The sequence below is a fragment of the Pogoniulus pusillus genome, chromosome 19 (genome assembly GCF_015220805.1).
Source record: "Pogoniulus pusillus isolate bPogPus1 chromosome 19, bPogPus1.pri, whole genome shotgun sequence".
Taxonomy (NCBI): Eukaryota; Metazoa; Chordata; class Aves; order Piciformes; family Lybiidae; genus Pogoniulus; species Pogoniulus pusillus.
The window spans coordinates 4,466,894-4,485,621 of NC_087282.1; the positions used below are offsets into that span (position 1 = coordinate 4,466,894).

An 18,728-nucleotide genomic window follows, 5' to 3' on the forward strand; every position below is an offset into this window, starting at 1 on the left:
GGACAAGTTCAGTATGAGGCAGAAATATACTCTTGTGGCCAAGAAGGCAAATGGTCTCCTGAATGTGAGCAGCAGGTCAAGGAGGTTCTCCTTCCCCTCTACTCTGCTCTAGTGAAGTCACATCTGGGGTACTGGGTCTAGTTCTGGGCTCCCCCATTCAAAAGACATGGAATTACTGGAGAGATGCTGAGTGGACTGGAGCATCTCTGACAAGAGGCTGAGAGACCTGAGGCTGTGTGATTGGGAGAAGAGCAGCTGGAGAAGGCATGTTCTCCATGCTGATCAATGGCTACAGGGAAGAGGGCAAGAGGATGGGACCAGACTCTTGTCAGTGATGCCTGCCAACAGGACAGGGGTCAGTGGGCACAAATAAGAACCCAGGAGGTGGAAGGAACCTCTGGACATCACTTACTCCAAGCTCTCTGATAAAGCACAGTCACCCACAGCAAGTTGCCCAGGAACATATTCAGGTGGGTTTGGAATGTCACCAAAACAAAGGAGACCACAACTTCTCTGGGCAGCCTGTCTCAGTGATGTATTTCCACACAGCTTTAATTTGTAGATGACCCTAAAAGAAGCAGCCCAAGTGTTAGAAGAACAATTTTTAGTTTTCCAAAGCCCTTCCTCAGCAAATATTTCAGAAGTAATCTCTAAGTGCAACAATTTGCTGGGCAGAACATTGGAGGTGTGCAGGAGAGATGGGCAAAGAATTCTGCTTCCTTGATGTGCAAATAGATTTTAAGCTAAAAAACAAAGCTTAGACTAGATATGAGGAGGAAAAGTTTTGACACTGAGGGTAGTGAGACACTGCCCAGAGAGTTACCAGGTGCCCCATGGCTGCAACCATTCAAAGGTAGGTGGAAGAGGTTGCTCTGAGCAACCTGCTCTAGTTGAAGATGTCCCTGTTCAGTGCAGGGGACTTGGATTAGGTGTCTTTAAAGGGTCCCTTCTGACCAAAGCACTCTGTGATCCATGGGAGGGGATGTGTGTTTGTAGCCTGAGGATGAACCAAAAGCTGAGAGTCATCAGAGCGAGCGTTGGAGAAAGCAATCAAGAGGAGAAGCGCAGCAGAAGGGAAAGTCCTACCGCAGACATACAACTTGCACGTGGGCTCTCTTGCTTCCATCCACCCCTGGAAGCAGGAGCTGTTCCTCCCAGCCCTCAGGGTCTGAGTGACAGCTTTACAGGCCTGAAAGCCATTTGGTGTTGGGAACCCACAGCACGACGCAGCCTGCGCCGTCCAGACACGAGCCCCCAACGCCGGGTGCTGCGCGGAGCTGTCAACATCCTGCACCCACAGACCCAGCTGAGAGCCTACAGAGCTGCCTGCAACACCCTCTGCTGCCTCCAGCCCAACACAAACCTCTCCGCAGCGTGACAAAGCTCCATGACCCTCAAATGATTGGTTTCTGGGTGCAGAACAGCCCCAAGCTGGCCAGAGGAGCAGCAGGTAGAGCAGCAGGTAGCACCATGCTGTTGATAAAGAGAGAAGAGTGCCCACAAAAGTAGGCAAGGCTTGAGGAGATTGGGGGTGGTCACAGGCTCACAGGATGGCAGGGGTTGGAAGGGACACAAAGAGATCATCCAGTCCAAGCTCCCTGCCAGAGCAGGACCAGACAATCTAGCTCAGGGCACACAGCAACACATCCAGACAGGCCTGGAAAGGCTCCAGAGAAGGAGACTCCACAGCCTCTCTGGGCAGCCTGTGCCAGGGCTCTGGGACCCTTCCAGGCAAGAAGTTCCCCTTGTGTTGAGCTGGAACCTCCTGTGCTGCAGCTTCCATCCATTGCTGCTTGTCCTATCCCAGGGAGCAGTGAGCAGAGCCTGTCCCCCCCTCCTCACCCCCAGCCCTCAGATATTGATAAACATTGATTCAATCCCCTCTCAGTCTTCCATTCTCCAGACTAAGCAGCCTCAGGTCTCTCAGCCTCTCGCCGTCAGGCAGTGCTCCAGTCCCATCACCATCCTCCTAGCCCTCTGCTGGACCCTCTCCAGCAGATCTTTGTCCCTCTTAAACTGAGGAGCCCAAAATTGAAGGCAGTACTCAAGATGAGGTCTCAGCAGGGCACAGTAGAGGGGGAGGAGAGCCTCCCTGCCCTGGTGAGGCCACATCTGGAGTAATGTGTCCTGTTCTGGGTCCCCCAGTTCAAGAGGGACATAGAACTGCTTGAGAGAGTCCAGCACAGAGCCACAAAGATGCTGAAGGGAAGGGAATAGCTCTGTTATGAGGAGAGCCTGAGGGAGCTGGGGCTGTGCTGCTTGGAGAAGAGGAGTCTGAGAGGTGACCTCATCAGTGGTTATCATTATGTGCAGGGTGAGTGCCAGGAGGCTGGAGCCAGGCTCTGCTGGGTGATGCCTGATGCCAGGACAAGGGGCAATGGGCGGAAGCTGAGGAAGAGGAAGTCTCATTTAAGCATGGAGAGGAATTTTTTCCCTGTGAGGGTGACAGAACTCTGGAACAGGCTGCCCAGGGGAGGTTGTGGGGTCTCCCTCTGGAGATATTCAAACCCTGCCTGGATGCATTCCTGTGTGATCTGGTCTAGGTGATGCTGCTCTGCAAGGGGATTGGACTGGATGAGCTTCCAAGGTTCCTTCCAACCCCTGATGTTCTATGATCTATTCCAGCCCCCTCTACACCAAGCAGGGACATTATCAACTAGGGGAGGGTGCTCAGAGCTCCAAACAACCTGACCTGGAATGGTTCCAGTGATGCAGCATCTACCACCTCTCTGAGCAACCTGGGCCAGTGTCTCACCCCACCCAGCATAAAAAAACTCTTCTCTATGTCTACTCTGTATCTCCTCTCTTTTAGATTAAACCCATCACCCCTTGACATATCTCCCTTCTCTCTGGACAACAACCCTGCTAGATCACAATGGAGATTGCAGCTGAAGAGCCCAAACCCACCTTTGATGCATTCAGCCTGAAATAAGCAGCACAACTGACTGCACCTAAAATGGAGCACTCTTTGAGCCTATTCATCCTTCTTGTAACTCAAGGTGTCAAATATATCTTCACCAGCATTCAGTGAAGCTTCCTACAGCAGCTCCTCCCAAATCACTCATCTTAAGGTGTGAAAGCCACGAATACACCAAACCCAGCTGAAACCAACCTAAAAGCGATCATAACAGCTGCTGCCTGGGACCAAGGAGGCATCATATACAACATGGACAATCCCTAAACCTCTGATAACCACCAAGATATTCCAACCCAGAGTAGTGGCCTAAAAAAAGATAATTCCAACATAAAGGCAGGAAACAAGCCCAAGAAACTGCCCCAAGCTGCTGTGACCCTTGGCAGCACACATCAGCCTGACATCCACTCGCACCAGAGCCCACAGGAGAACCTGGGAAGCAAGCCAGGGGGCTCTCCAGCTCACTCCACCCCTTCTCCTGCCCTGTGCCCCAAACCTTTCAATTCCAGAGTTTTATTCAAGCAGGAGCATCCTCAACTACATCAGGTTGCCCTGTCAAGCCTCACCTTGAATATCTCCAGGGATGGGGCCCCAAGCACCTCCCAGGGCAACTCAAACCCCTCACCCCAAACCTTCCAATTCCAGAGCTTTTAAAGCATTATGAACTGTCTAACTCCAGTTGGCTTCACTCTAATGAACCACCAAATGCCAAGCAGTCAAACAAAGAGCAGAAATCATTTGTTATCTTGACACTGCATCTGCTCCCAACCCCTGCAGTGGGTTTTGGGGGGTTGAGGGTGGGTTCTTTTTTTGTGTCTGTGGCTATTGTTCGTGGGGTTGGAGCTTTTTGAGAGAGCACTCTCAAGGATAACAAAATCCCTGGGTAAACACATCAGGGGGACCTTCCCTGTCAGCCATCCCCTCGGGGTGTGATTGCTGCTCACGACAGAAAAATGACTGCTGTTTGCCAGATTTCAGAGAGCAAATGTGGATCCCCCACCACCACCCCCTGCGAGATACCTGGCACTGCTCTTGTGCACCAGCAGGAATATTTAACTGCTTCAGTACCTGATCCAGACAAGGAGCTTGAAGCTACCTTCCCTGGGACCTGACTGCCCCAAACTGCCCTCACTGCCTACCATTATCAGAGTTGAAGAGGACAATTTCCCACTCAGCCACGGGAATCATCTCCCCAGGGAGGTGGTGGTGTCCCCAGCACTGGACACTGTTAAGGTAGTTTCAAGTAGCTGCAGACAGCAATGAGGTCAGGCTCAGAGGTGACCTCATTGCTGCCTACAAGTACCTGAAGGGAGGCTGTAGCCAGGTGGGGTTGGTCTCTTCTGCCAGGCAAGCAGCAACAGAACAAGGGGACACAGTCTCAAGCTGTGGCAGGGGAGGTCTAGGCTGGATGTTAGGAGGAAGTTGTTGTCAGAGAGAGTGATTGGCACTGGAATGGGCTGCCCAGGGAGGTGGTGGAGTCACTGTGCCTGGAGGTGTTGAAGCCAAGCCTGGCTGGGGCACTTAGTGCCATGGTCTGGTTGCTTGGCCAGGGCTGGGTGCTAGGTTGGCCTGGGTGATCTTTGAGGTCTCTTCCAGCCTGGTTGATTCCATGAAGATGCATCTGGACAGAGTGCTGGGCCAGCTTGTCCAGACCATGCTTGTGCCAAGAGAGGTGGAATCAGATGAACATCATGGAATCCTAAAATAGCTTAGTTTGGAAGAGACCTCAGAGATCACCTACTCCAACCACCCCACCCTGGCCAGGGACACCTCTCAACTAGACTCAGCTGCTCAAGGACTCATCCAACCCAGCCTGAAACCCCCAAATCCAGCAAGCACCAACAAGTCCATCCATAGCTCAGAGGCATCCAACCTCCTAATTTACCTCATTACCACTAAAAAGATATGAACAGCTGCAGTTATCACCCAGCTCTTCTAGATACACCTCATCAGCTGCAGGTCCAGAAAAAAAAAAATCTCCTTTTGACCTCATTTTTTTTCCAGCCACAGGGTGTGTTTGGTGGGAAAGCAAAAGAATTAGTAGAGTTTGCCAGGCAGAAAGGTCACTTGTGCCAACTTCTGCAGCCCATGATTCCCCACATCCAATCAGACACTGGTGAGGCTGCACTATAGTGCTGACTTCAGTTTTGGGGATCTCACTATAGGGAGGACATTGAGGTGCTGGAGTGGGTCCAGAGAAGGGCAATGAAGCTGGTGGAGGGTTTAGAGCACAAAGCTTGTGAGGAATAGTTGAGGAACTTGGGGTTGTTTAGCATGGAGAAAAGAAGGCTGAGGAGAGACCTCATTGTGCTCTACAACTCTCTGAAAGGAGGCTTAACCCGGGGTGGGGGGGTTCAGTCTCTTAAGGAACAAGCAACAGGACAAGAGGAAACGGCCTCAAGTTGCACCAGAGAGGGTTTAGATTGAACAGGAGGAACAATTTCTTCCCCAAAAAGGGCTGTCAAGCCCTGAAAGAGGCTGCTCAGGGCAGCTGTGGAGTCTCCACCCTTCATGGGGTTTAAAAGCCTTGGAGATGTGATGCTGAGAGACATGGTTCAGTGGTGACCTGGCAGTGCTGGGTTAATGGTCGGGAGCTGATGATCTGAAAAGCCTCCTCCAACCAAAACAATTCTGTGATTCTATGACTCTGGGCAAAACTGCATCACTCTGCAACTACAGTGAAGGATAAAAAAAAAAAAAAAAGAACCATAAAAAATCTCATTTTTGAGGCTGAATTGTCAATTCCCCTCAGTGGCAGCAACAGTTCCAGTTCCAGTCGGCTTCAAACCATTTATCCCATTTTCCTACCCCGTGGGAAAACACAAACCGAGTGCTAGTTAGGGGTTATCAGCAGCAAGACAACTTGTTTGCCAGGTTGAAGGAAATAATTGCTCCCAAATTATTTCCTGGAGGAATTTTGCTGAGCCCAGCAGGCAGAGAAGCCTGAAAGGCTCACGCGACGTCTGTTCAGACCATCAGCATCTGCCCCGCGTGTGTCCACGGCCCCAAGCTTGCCTGGAAACCAGGAAGAGCTCCTGCAGCTCCATGCACAGGGAAATAAAAGGAAGGAGCCAAAGATTGCTGCTGTCTGCTTAAGCAAGGGACACTAAATTTAAGCTTTCTTGCTGTGTATCTGGACACAGGGCATCGTTTTACCAGCTCCCACCCCTAAGCAGCCTCCTCTTCACTGGGTCTACCTTGCAGGGAGGAGGAGTGGGGGTAGAATCATAGAATCAGACAGGTTGGAAGAGAGCTCCAAGATCACCCAGGCCAACCTAGCACCCAGCCCTAGCCAAGCAACCAGACCATGGCACTAAGTGCCCCAGCCAGGCTTGGCTTCAACACCTCCAGGCACAGCGACTCCACCTCCCTGGGCAGCCCATTCCAATGCCAATCACTCTCTCTGCCAACAACTTCCTCCTAACATCCAGCCTAGACCTGCTCTGGCACAACTTGAGACTCTGTCCCCTTGTTCTGTTGCTGCTTGCCTGGCAGAAGAGACCAACCCCACCTGGCTACAGCCTCCCTTCAGGTAGATGAACATCTGCAGCCAATACATCCTAAATACCTTCTTGCCCCAGCAAGGGACCTACCACCAGAAGTGTTGGCCTCATAGAATCAGTCAGGGCTGGAAGGATCAACCGGTTCCAACCCCCTGCCATGGGCAGAGACACCTCACACTAGAGCAGGCTGTCCAAAGCCTCATCCAGCCTGGCCTTAAGCACCTTCAGGGAAGGGGTGAGAATCACAGACTGGCTTTGGCTAGAATGGAATCTCAAAGGTCATCTAGCCCATCTTCAACTAGAAGAGGTTGCTCAGAGCCCTGTCCAACCTGACCTGGAACATTTCTAGGGATGGGCATCTACCACCTCTCTCTCTGGGCAACCTGGGACAGTGTCTCACCACCCTCAATGTAATTAATTTCTACCTTTTATCCAGCCTAAATCCCCCTCTTTTAGCTTCAAACCATCAGCCCTTGTCCTGTCACAACAGACCCTGCTAAAAAGTCAGTCCCCAGCTTTCTTCCAGGCCCATTTAAGTCCTGAAAGACCACAAAGAGGTCTTCCTGGAGCCTTCTTTTCTAGGCTGGACACTTCAAACTCTCAGCCTGTTCTCAAGCAGAGAGGTTCCAGCCCTCTCACCGTTTCTGTGGCCTCCTCTAACAGGTCCATGCCGTGCTAAAAAGATTGCCTCAATCAATTAGACAAAAGCCAAGGGAAGCCTTACCCTGGAGGAGAGAAGATCCCTTCCTAAGGGAGCACCTGGCTGCCTCCTGCTCCCCCCAGCTGGTGCAGCAGCAAGGAGCTGAGGGTGAAAGAAATGCTGTTTGAGAAGGAATGCCAACATTCAAGGCATTAAAAAGAAGGACCAGAGAAGAGGCAAGAGAACAGGAAAGCTGCTTGAGAAGCACCACAAAGTCTATTGAGGGAGGACAGTGCAGGAGATGCAGCACCCAGCTCAACCATCACGGGGCTACCAAATCTCCAGAGCAGGACCAGGAGCATCAGTGATGGCCCCAGCATGGAGCCAGAGCCACCATGGTTATGATGAAAACACAACATAGCAGCTCCCCAGCTCTTATGCCCACACAGAACTTGAGATCCCAGGCCTATTACATGCTTTGAGGTGGACCTGACTTGAAATGCTGGCTTAAGAAACTCTCTCACCATCTTCCCCCTTCCCCTCGTTATGTGCCCGAGGAGAGATTTGAAACAGAGGTGAAGAGAATTGCAAAGAGGGATTAAAGAGGCCAGACAAAGGCGGCACAGGGTTGTGACACTGCCCTGGGGACAGGGTATTTAACTCTGCTTTGTCACCGAGAGGCTGCCACTGGGGCATTGTGCCAGTTATAAAGGAGGTGAAACCAGCAGGGACAAGGAGGGTCTGATCTCCCAAATCCACACTTGCCATGGTTCTGGCTGTCTGGCAGCTCGGTGCTGGCCCACACTTAGTCCATGCATGGTCCAACCTAGACCCAGCAGCTACCAGCCAGAGCGCCACAGTCCTGCTGCAAAGCCAGGCCAAGGCAACCACACGCAGCCACCACGGCCCTGTGCATCGCAGCACCTCACTGCGCCACGCAGCACCTGCTGCAGCACCACCCTAAGCAATGCCCACCCTGGCAAAGCCATGCAATGCCACCCCGTGCCATGCAACACCTGCCCTTGCAGAGCCATGCCTTGTGATGCCACCTAACACAACAGCATTGTGCCACATGGTGCCCACTGCTGCAAAGCCATGCAACACAGCACTGTGCCATACAATGCAGCCCCCTGCCATGCAATGCCCACTGCTGCAAAGCCATGCAACATAGCACTGTGCCATACAATGCAGCCCCCTGCCATGCAATGCCCACTGCTGCAAACCCATGCAACACAACACTGTGCCATACAGTGCAGCTCCCTGCCATGCAATGCCCACTGCTGCAAAGCCATGCAACACAGCACTGTGCCATACAATGCAGCTCCCTGCCATGCAATGCCCACTGCTGCAAAGCCATGCAACACAACACTGTGCCATACAATGCAGCTCCCTGCCATGCAATGCCCACTGCTGCAAAGCCAAGCAAGTCCTCCCTGTGCCATACAATGCAGCTCCCTGCCATGCAATGCCCACTGCTGCAAAGCCAAGCAAGTCCTCCCTGTGCCACACACTGCTGCAAAGCCAAGCAAGTCCTCCCTGTGCCACACACTGCTGCAAAGCCAAGCAAGTCCTCCCTGTGCCACACACTGCTGCAAAGCCAAGCAAGTCCTCCCTGTGCCACACACTGCTCACTGCTGCAAAGCCAAGCAAGTCCTCCCTGTGCCACACACTGCTGCAATGCCAAGCAAGTCCTCCCTGTGCCACACACTGTTGCAAAGCCAAGCAAGTTCTCCCTGTGCCACACACTGCTGCAAAGCCAAGCAAGTCCTCCCTGTGCCACACACTGCTGCAAAGCCATGCACCTCAATGCCTGCTGCTGGCATCCCACACTTTACTTCACCCATTTAGGTCTCTGAATGAATAGGATCAAGGAGGGGTTCAGCTGGTGTGCCTTCTCCCCACACTCAGACAGGAAACACACCACATGGCACAGAATCACCTGCAGGCTGTCACTGAGTCACTGAGCTGCTCCTCCTGCTCCAGAGCCATTCTTAAGTCTCTCCTGAGATCTGGAGATTGCCGAGATCAGGCAGAAAAAGCAGAGGTGCAGCTGCAGCGGGACCTGGCTGCTGGCACTGACATTTGGAACGCATTACAGCCCTGGCATCCCATCAATGCACTCTTGCATATTTAGTACTTTGCACTTACAACAGAATGTTATTCGGGCTTATGGCAAGAGCCTGGTTTAATATCCACCCATCTGTGAGTAATTACTTTGGTTACAGCAGCATCCAGGCCCCACTGGCATCACCACCAGCAGCAGGCAAAACCAGCGCAGCACCAAGGAGCTTAACCAGGGAGCTCTTCGGACTGCCCCGTGTCAAAGCTGAGGCAAGAGCTTCATTTTCCTCCCCTATAAAGGCACTTGAGCATTTTACAGCTGTGCCCAAAGCTCACTCTGATTGTGGCACAAGGAACTCCTGACAGACTGCACCTCCTCAGCGACACACTCGCGGAGCCGACTCAACCCTCCACCAAAGCCCCTCAGCATCTCGCGTGCGCAGGGTACCTTCGGCAGGCAGACACCTCTAAGAATAACATCCTCTCAAAAGTGTTGAAAGATATTAAAATATTGAGTCATTAACAATATAATAAGGCTGGGAATGGCAGCTCTGCATGCTCTGAAGCTCTCAGGGTTTGGCTTCCAGTCAAGGAAAATATATTGGATGAGGAGGAGAGCGAAATTAGGGGAGCGCGCAGCTTAATTAGCGTTACAAGATGCTACATGTGTAGGGCAGGGGAAAAAAAGAGAGCAGAGATGATTTATGGTATTATGTGGTAAGGAAAAAGTAATGTTAGGAGGATAGAATAATGTTGGTTTGAAACAGCCCTGCGTGCTCCGAGGTGAAGTGGAAGGTAGCTCTGGAATGCCACCGAGTGTCCTTAAAAAGAGGGGTTGGGAACTCATCTGAAGGCTGAGGAAGAACCCTGCAGCTTTGGTCGTGTGTGGGTCAAAAGCTCTGGCAGCAGCAACCCTTCTCCATCAAGGAAGTCAATCAACGCTGGTAAGGAGCCCCCAAGTCACAGTATCACAGTGTCATCAGGGTTGGAAGAGACCTCACAGATCATCAAGTCCAACCCTTTACCACAGAGCTCAAGGCCAGACCATGGCACCAAGTGCCACGTCCAGCAGCGCTTGTGGAATGAGCGGCAAAGAATCTACCAGCAAGCTCCTCTCTGGGAGGGGAAGAGGAGGCAGAGCTGGGAAGTGGCTGGAGAGGAAGGAAGCGCTGTGGTCACGGTGTCCCACAGCCCATCCTCCCTGGCACTGGACACAGGTCCTCTGCCCCTTCTTCAGGCACTCCCTCAATCCTCTATCACACGTGCTGTGGGCACGCTGCTGTGCTCTTCCCTCCGCTCCCACTCCTCCTGGCACGGGCAAGGTGCCGCTGCTGACCCCCTCCTGATGAGCTCTTCTCCTGTTATTCCTGGGTTTCTCTTTCCTACAAGATCATCAGTCTGCTGAAGCCTGTCCTCCTCTCTATCCTGGGCATTTCGGTTGGGAAAGGCCTTCAATATCATCAAGTCTACAGAGCACAGGCTGGGAGGTGATCTGCTGGAGAGCAGCTCTGTGGAGAGGGACCTGGGAGTGCTGGTGGAGAACACCCATGGCACAGCAATGTGCCCTGGTGGCCAAGAAGGCCAATGGGATCCTGGGGGGCATTAAGAAGACTGTGTCAGGCAGATCAAGGGAGGTTCTCTTCCCCCTCTACTCAGCCCTGGCAAGACCTCATCTTGAGTACTGCCTTTGGTTTTGGGCTCCCCAGTTTAAGAGGGACAGGGATCTGCTGGAGAGGGTCCAGCAGAGGACTCTGAGGATGATCAGGGGACTGGAGCACTGCCTGATGAAGAGAGGCTGAGGGACCTGGGGCTGCTTAGTCTGCAGAAGAAAAGACTGAGAGGGGATTGAATCAATGCTTATAACTATCTGAGGGCTGGGGGTCAGGAGTGGGGGGACAGGCTCTGCTCACTGCTCCCTGCAATAGGACAAGCAGCAGTGGATGGAAGCTGCAGCACAGAAGGTTCCAGCTCAACACAAGGGGGAACTTCTTGACTGGAAGGGTCCCAGAGCACTGGCACAGGCTGCCCAGAGAGGTTGTGGAGTCTCCTTCTCTGAAGGCTTTCAAGGCCTGTCTGGATGTGTTGCTGTGTGCCCTGAGCTAGATTGTCTGGTCCTGCTGTGGCAGAGGGGCTTGGACTGGATGATCTCTTTGTATCCCTTCCAACCCCTGCCATCCTGTGAGCCTGTGCCATTCTCTAGCTACCAGCTCTGGAGCTAACAGCCATTCCCTCAGCACCACATCTCTGCCTCTTTTAAAACACCTCCAGAAATACCGATCCAACTCCCTTCCTGGGGAGCCTACTCCAGTGCTTAAGAACCCTTTCAGTGAAAAAGTTTCTTCTAATGTCCAACCTAAACCTCCCCTGATGCAACTTGAAGCCATTTCCTCTCATGATGTATTTTTGTTACTAGGGAGAAGGGACCAACTCCTACCTGGCTCCAATCTCCTTTTAGGTAGTTGTATACAGACAGGTGGTCTTTCCCCTCAGCCTCCTTTTCTCCAGGCTGAACAACCTCAGTTCCCTCAGCTGCTCCTCATAAAACCCATTCTCCAGACCCTAAGACTTGTTCTCCAGAGCCTCAAATAATTCCATGCTTGTCCCCACTGTCCACAGGCTCCCTGGGGAGCTAACACACCTGATGTGAGCACAAGCTTAGAGACAAAGCACTTCTCACCTTCCAGCTAATTCTCTCTTAGATGCCAGATTGTTCCATTTTTCCATCTCTGCTCCCCTCACCACCATCCCTCACGAGACACATTTGCAGCTGACCTGCACTTGGGGATCCCAGAGCTGCATTCTCCCTGAGTTTCCCTGTTTCCAAAGGGACATCCCACTGCAGACAACAAGGTGTCTATCTCACCTGCTTGCTGTAAGGAGGCAGAGACAAATACACCCAAACAGCATCAATAAGCTCCATAAAGTGATCAGGAAGGTGCCCAAGGCAGCAGCAGGGGCACCAGATGAGCACTGCCCATGCAACTACAGGAAATGGCTCCTCCACATGTCCCAAGTTAAGCCTACACATGGATGCATCTCAAACCTTTGGGGCAAAGCTCTCATCACACTTAATTTCCCAATTTAAGCAGCATATGCAGCAGCCACTGATGTTCTCCTGACACTCTATACCATTTTCCTTTTTCAGAGGAGGAGCTGATGGATCCTTGCCAGATTGTGCACAGCATATTCACAGGAGTAGCGGCAGGAATATGTTTCTTAGTTGTTCTCAGGCAACCTTCTCTCCTCAGCACAGATTCTAACCATCACACAGCACTAGGAAAGTCATCCATCTCATTTGTCAGAGAGCAACTGCTTCCTTTATCACTCTTAAGAGCTTCCTCCAGCTAAAACCGAGACCACCAAAAGTGTAAGTGGAAGGAGATCCCATCACAAAGAACATCCCAACATCACCTACACTCTGGCTGCCTAGGGAGGTAGTAGATGCCCCAGCTCTGGAAACATTCCAGGTGAGGCTAGACAGTGCCCTGAGTAACCTGCTCTAGCAAGATGCCCTTGCTCACTGCAGGAGGGCTGGACTAGATAACCTTTAAGGGTTCCTTCCAACACCAACCATTCTATGATTCTATTCCACTGTGCCCACTGGGTTTTCCCTCACCTGAGGCCAGAAGTCATGAAACCCCAAAGCAGGAGCCCTTGACACACACTGTAAGTTTTGTGTCCTGCAGCGATGTCTTCAGTTGAGGCTGACACTGGAGAAGCATTTCCAGCAAGACACTCCAAGCTTTCAGTGTGCTGTCGAGTTTCAGCTCATCCCTCCTCCATCGTGCACCACGGATGTGCGTGAAGGGATGCTCCTTGGGGAAGGAGGAGTCCCTAGAGCAGCTTAAAAGTCTTTTAGACCCACTGACAGCACATGGTGTAAATCTGACCTCAATGCTGTTCTTCACTCTGGAGCAGGAATTGAGAAGAAAGGGCAAAATAAATTTCATTTCACCTTAGTGAACCAGCAGATATCTCACATCTGAGTGTGGCCAGTCCAGTCCTAACACAGCACTAAAGCTCTTCCACTACATCTTGCCTAGATGTTCTGGCCACACTTCAGAACACCATTTCACTGTAGAGCTACTTAAATGATGACAACATTCACATGAGAAACATCACACAATTATTTAGAGGACAGCAGAAAAAGGCTGCCCAAAGCTCCTCCTTCACAGCTATGACCTTTCAGTGGCATAGGGTGGACAAGAAGCTGAGTGTGAAAGACAAGGTGATGCTCACCTGTCCTCTACAACCAACAGTCAGAGGTCAATGTGACACAATCCTTCTTTGGGTGAAACCACCCCAAATAAAGCACAAGAATCATCCTGACAAGAAGAGTGGCTAAGACAGGAAAGAACCTCGGACATCATCTACTCCACTCTCCCTGCCATGGGCAGGGACACCTCTCAATGAAGCTCAGCTGCTCAAGGCCTTTCTCATCCTGGCCTTGAACACCACCAAGGATGAGGCATCCACAACCTCCTTTACAATAGAAGCAATAACCACCTAAATGGTGTCCCACCTCCCCAGCAAGTAAGAAAAACCATTCTGAGGGACCACCCCTGGGTGTGCATTTTTTGGTGTCCCTGCCTGTGGCAGAGGGCTTGGAGGACATGTAAACCATTCCATGATTTTAAACTATCACACAAAGCAGCATGCAGAGCCCCAGCTGCACCCTCTCACTCACCCTCTTTACTCACAACTACAACCCAAATGCTCCTTCCCCTTCAATGCTTTATTCCTGTCACTTCCTAATCAAATAAGCTTTTAGAACCAGATATGAACTAAAGGGGCCATGAGTTGCCTGAGGACTGCTGGAAGAGGAGGACCCTGGCTGCTGTGCAAGAGATAAAGGGATAAGGTAAGAGCAGGAATGAAAACAAGTTAGTGGGGGTCAGATGTGGCAGGGTCAGTAGTGCCAGCAGGAAAGCAATGATGCTGTTGGGAATGCTGATGGGAGAGGCAGGAGGTAGAGATGGAGTGAGCACCTTTGGAGGCGGTGAAGATAAATGCTGGTAACTCATCTGCTGCTCAGCACATTCTTTCAGATGACCCCTGGCTAGCACCAAACACCTCCATGACAAGGTCAGATCTGACTTGGGGGTCTTGGTTGATGAAAAGCTCAACAGGAGCCTGCAGTGTGAGTGCAGCCCAGACAGCAACCCTGTGCTGGGCTGCAGCAAGAGCAGTGTGGGCAGCAGGGCAAGGGAGGGGATTCTGCCCCTTGGCTCTGCTCCCCTCAGACCCCACCTGCAGTCCTGGGGGCAGTTCTGGAGCCCCCAGCACAAGCAGGACATGGAAGTGTTGGAGCCAGTCCAGAGGAGGCCACCAAGATGCTCAGAGGGCTGCAGCAGCTCTGCTCTGAGGACAGGCTGAGAGAGTTGGGGCTGTGCAGCCTGGAGAAGGCATTGAGGAGACCTTGGAGTGGCCTTGCAGTATCTGAAGGGGGCTACAGGAGGGCTGGGGAGGGACTACTGACAAGGTCTTGTAATGACAGGACGAGGAGGAATGGGTTTGAACTGGCAGAGGGGAGACTGAAACTGGGTATTAGGAAGAAGTTGTTTGCAGTGAGGGTGGTGAGACACTGGTACAGGTTGCCCAGGGAGGTTGTGGCTGCTCCCTCCCTGGAGGTGTTCAAGGCCAGGCTGGATGAGGCCTTGAGCAACCTGTTCTAGTGGGAGGTGTCCCTGCCTATGGCAGGGGGCTGGAGCTGGATGACTTTTGAGGTCCCTTCCAACCCAAACCATTCTATGATAGATCTGATGGATACTTAATGGGGTTCCAAGAGGCAGACCTTGACAGCTCCTAAACCTGCTTTGGGATGTTAATGAGGGTAAGACATTTCACCTGGCCCTCATGAAGAAACAAGTGTTGGCAGAAACATGGCCTGACACAGACTTGCTGAAGGAAGCAGCACTAAAATGAGGCTTGGCTACCACAGGGATGAATTTTTTGACCCCAAGACCCCATCTAGTTCCAGGATAAAGTATTTTAACGAGCGGCAGGCAGCATCCTGCTGCCTGCTCCCCACAAGCACTGCCACTAAGGAAGCAACCCCTAATGACCCACATTAAGACAAACCACTTCAATGCTGCACAGCACAGTCACCTGAAAGGATCATTTGGATTTCAGAACATCAGTGGATGTCCCACCCTACCCTGGATCCACCATTCACATCTCCGAGGGGCAGCAATGGAAGAGTTGATGAATTAGAAGTGGCATTAAACCAAGTTTTCATCTGGAAGCCAAGGAGTTGCTGCAACACCCAGCAGCTTCTGGGACAAAGATGTGAAACTACAATGCCTCAACCTCTGCCATGAAAAATTGCCCTTGTATCCCAAATGAGTTACACATTCAGCTACCCTGCGAGATAGGGAAGTGGGGGTTATCGAGCTGCCAAATCTCACTCCTGTCATGAGGTCATTTCTGGCCAGCAGCCAGGCAAGATTCGCTTGCCAAACTCTCAGTGCTGACCATCACTCCCCATCCTTCCCCCTGCTCCTCTTTCTCCTGCCTCAGGTCAAGAAAAGGGAAAAAAAATTAAAAGGAAAAAAAATAAACAAAGCAAAAGGGCTCAGGAAGAGGAGTGAGATTTTTGTTTTCTATCAGCTTGTACAATCACAATGCAGGCAGCAGTTACTCAGCCTCTACTCTGCACCACCAAACAACTGTTTGAGGGCTCGGGGCACTGTGTTTATCAGGATGCTGGGTCCCCCAGATACATCCCAGCTCCTTGGGATAGGGATGTCCTCGATCAGACCCTTCAAAATAACTATTTATTAATAGTCTGTCTCTGGATACAAGTGCATGGGAGAGGCTTTGGATTCAGCAGAATCACAGCTCGGCTGCTCCGGGGCTGGAAAACTTCTTAGAACACCCTCAGGCTCCCAAATTCGTAATACTAATAACTTTTTAAGGACAGCTTTTTGCAAACGCCTCATTTGACTGCTTTAATTGCAGCAGGGCTAGGCTCGCAGCACCCCAGGACACAGAAGGTGGCTGGTTACAGCTGTGCACAGACTCCAGGAGAAAAGTCGGCGCTGCAGGAGCAGCAATTCCCACAAACATCAACCACACGTTGTCACAGGTTTCCAAACGGGAGCATTTTCAGTGCCAGCCGCTGGGCTGCAACCACCCAGGGGGTCCGCGCACCACTGAGGAAAACAGGAGGCAGAAACCAACCTGCTCTGCTCTTGCGCAGCTTAGCCTTAGAAGGTGCTTGGAGTGGGGACAACTCAAAAGGCTGCAGCATCTTGCTTGCAGGGCAAGGGCGGGGGAGGGGATGAAATTCCCAGGGCTTTGCGTGCCCGTAACACAGGGAAACTTTCTCTCAACCAACTGCTTCAATATGTCCAAAGGAATTTTTCATCTCATGCCCGACGGGCCAGATGTAAAATAAAGAAGTAATTAGTGTTACCTTATCTGGAGTATGTCAGCTGCAGCGAGCGACGCTTGGATCTTCGTCCACATCCAGAAACAAACTATCTAACGCCGTAATTTATGGACGCCTCAACTATTTACCCTGGTATTTCATTATACAGGCGCTGGAAAGAAGAGCTCCAAAGACTAAACAGATCCAGCACGATAACACGAAAGGAACTTCACCCGCATGCTATTACAAGACAACCTAAGCATTCCACCGCCGCATCGAGCTGCTCCAACTTTATGTTGACACCGCTTAAGTACCGAGGGGGGGGTAAGGGGGGTGTGCAAAACAAAAGGGATGAGCGGAGATCCCGGGATCTTTCCCGTTCGATGCTTGCTTGGATTTTATCATCGGAAGTTGGAAATACCCCCTGGAAGGGGCGACCCCGGCTTTCCCGGGAGCAGCCGAGGCCAGCGAGCAGAACGGCTGCCTGCTGCCAAGTCGGAGGGAGAGTTTCCAAACTCGCAGCTTTATCAACGCTATTTTTGTCCGTGCATTGATAACCAGCAAAGCACGGACTGAGAGGGCAGGGCTTTGTGTTTCAGCTGCCCCCCTGGCTAAGCCACCCGGCACTTTTGGGGAGAGGGCCATGGGCTCATGAGGCTCTAATGGGAGGAAACTCCTTCTTTCAGCTTGTCCTGCTTGCAAGCGAGGTTCCGTGCCTGGAAAAAATGAGCTAAGTTTGGGAGCGGAGGCCCCAGCAACGCTCCTGCTCTCCCAGAGGCTCTCGGGACAAGCAAACTCCCCCCCGGGCAGCATCGCTCCCGGACGCTGGACGCACCAGTGAGGACAACTGGAGCGTGAAACCAACCTGGTCTCGGACAGGTCAGACTATGGAGGTGCCGGGCGGGGGACGGGGGGACGGGGGGGGGGGGGGAGAGCACAGCTCAAAAGCCTACTGCAACCCAGGGCAAAGGGGGAGAAAAAAAGCCAAATAATCCAAAGCTCCCCAGGAGAGAATCCCGAGGCAAGCGATGGGTGTGCAGACCTGAGGACTTCCAGCATTCACCGAGGTGGGAGTTAGAACCGAGCTGCGCAGAGCTCCTCGGCTGCAGCCTGGCCCCCTCCCCGGGGAGCAGACCCTCGACTCCGGCCGCCTCCCTCCGCCGGCACCGCGCTCACCGCCCGCGGGGCTGTCGGCAGCAGGGCCGACATGGCGGGGCTGTCACGACAGGCAGCAGGTGGAGCGCAGGCGGCCCTCGGAGCCCTCCGCAGCACCGGCTCCCCCTTACGCTTCCCGGCCAAAAATACCGAGTTCTCTCCAAATTTAACCCCCGCCAGCGCCGCTCGGGGGCTTCTTCCTCGCGTTTATTCCTACATAATCACAAATCTGGGCTATTCTAGAAGTCGGTCGCAAGAACGGAGACAGGGGACTGCAGCGCAGGGAGAGAGACGTGGGGTTCCGTGACAAGTGCGGTCCCGGTCGGCCGCGATTCCCCCCCCCTCCCCACCCAAGCCCAGGACCCACCTGCTGGCGGCGGTCTCCGCCCTCGGCGGGCCGCTGCGGGCGGCCGGTGACCGGGGAGCCCGGAGCTGCCGCCGCCGTCCCGTCTCGCCGCGGGGGTGCCGCGGGCTGCGGGCCTCGGTCGCGGCGGAGTTCAGAGCGCAGCTCCAGGTAACAGCCCAGCGTCAGGACGTGCAGCGCCAGCGACAGCGCGAAGAAGCCGAGGAAAAGCCGCCAGCTACCGCCGCCGCTGCAGGCGCAAGCACCGCGGGGCGTTGCCGCTGCCGCCGCCTCCGCTCTGCGCTCCGCACCCATGGCCGGCGGGACGGAGCGGCGAGGCGCCGTGCTGCTACTGCTCCATGCTCGGCCGGGGCGAGCCGAGCCGAGCCGCCGCGGGGCTGCGCGGCCGGGGCCGCCCCAGCGCCCCGCCAGGGGGCGGCGCCCCGCGTTGGGCGGGGCCAAAGCCTGATGGGGCGGGGCCGGAGCGCTGTGGCCACGCCCCGGGGCGGGCAGTTGGGGGCAGCGCTCGCCCCCCGCGGAGCTGAGGTGAGGTCGCCCGGCGGAGCGGGGCAGCGAGAGTGGGGTGCTGCCAGGAGCCTGCTTGTGGGGAGCATTCTCTGCAGGGAGGAATGAGGGAAGGGTCTCAGCTAGCAGCTGGCAAAGGCAATGACAGAGTGGCTGTGGCCAGAAGCAATCATGGAGTCCAATCCTTAACCCAGCACTGCCGGGTCACCACTAAG

At 53.2% G+C, this 18,728-nt stretch overlaps 1 protein-coding gene across 5 annotated transcripts in view; it reads right to left on the reverse strand.

The window, feature by feature from the left end:
* The window catches only part of EDA (ectodysplasin A), a 119,283-nt gene that overhangs the window by 72,833 nt on the left and 27,722 nt on the right, over positions 1–18,728 (reverse strand). For 4 of the 5 annotated variants that reach the window (XM_064159014.1, XM_064159013.1, XM_064159012.1 and 1 more), the window contains exon 1: positions 18,013–18,394. The exons of the other annotated variant lie outside the window; for it this stretch is intronic. In XM_064159014.1, coding sequence (XP_064015084.1) covers positions 18,013–18,303 — 291 coding nt within the window. In that variant the 5' untranslated portion in view covers positions 18,304–18,394. Of the gene's footprint in view, positions 1–18,012; positions 18,395–18,728 lie in introns of those variants that run through there. 5 annotated transcript variants of the gene reach the window in all.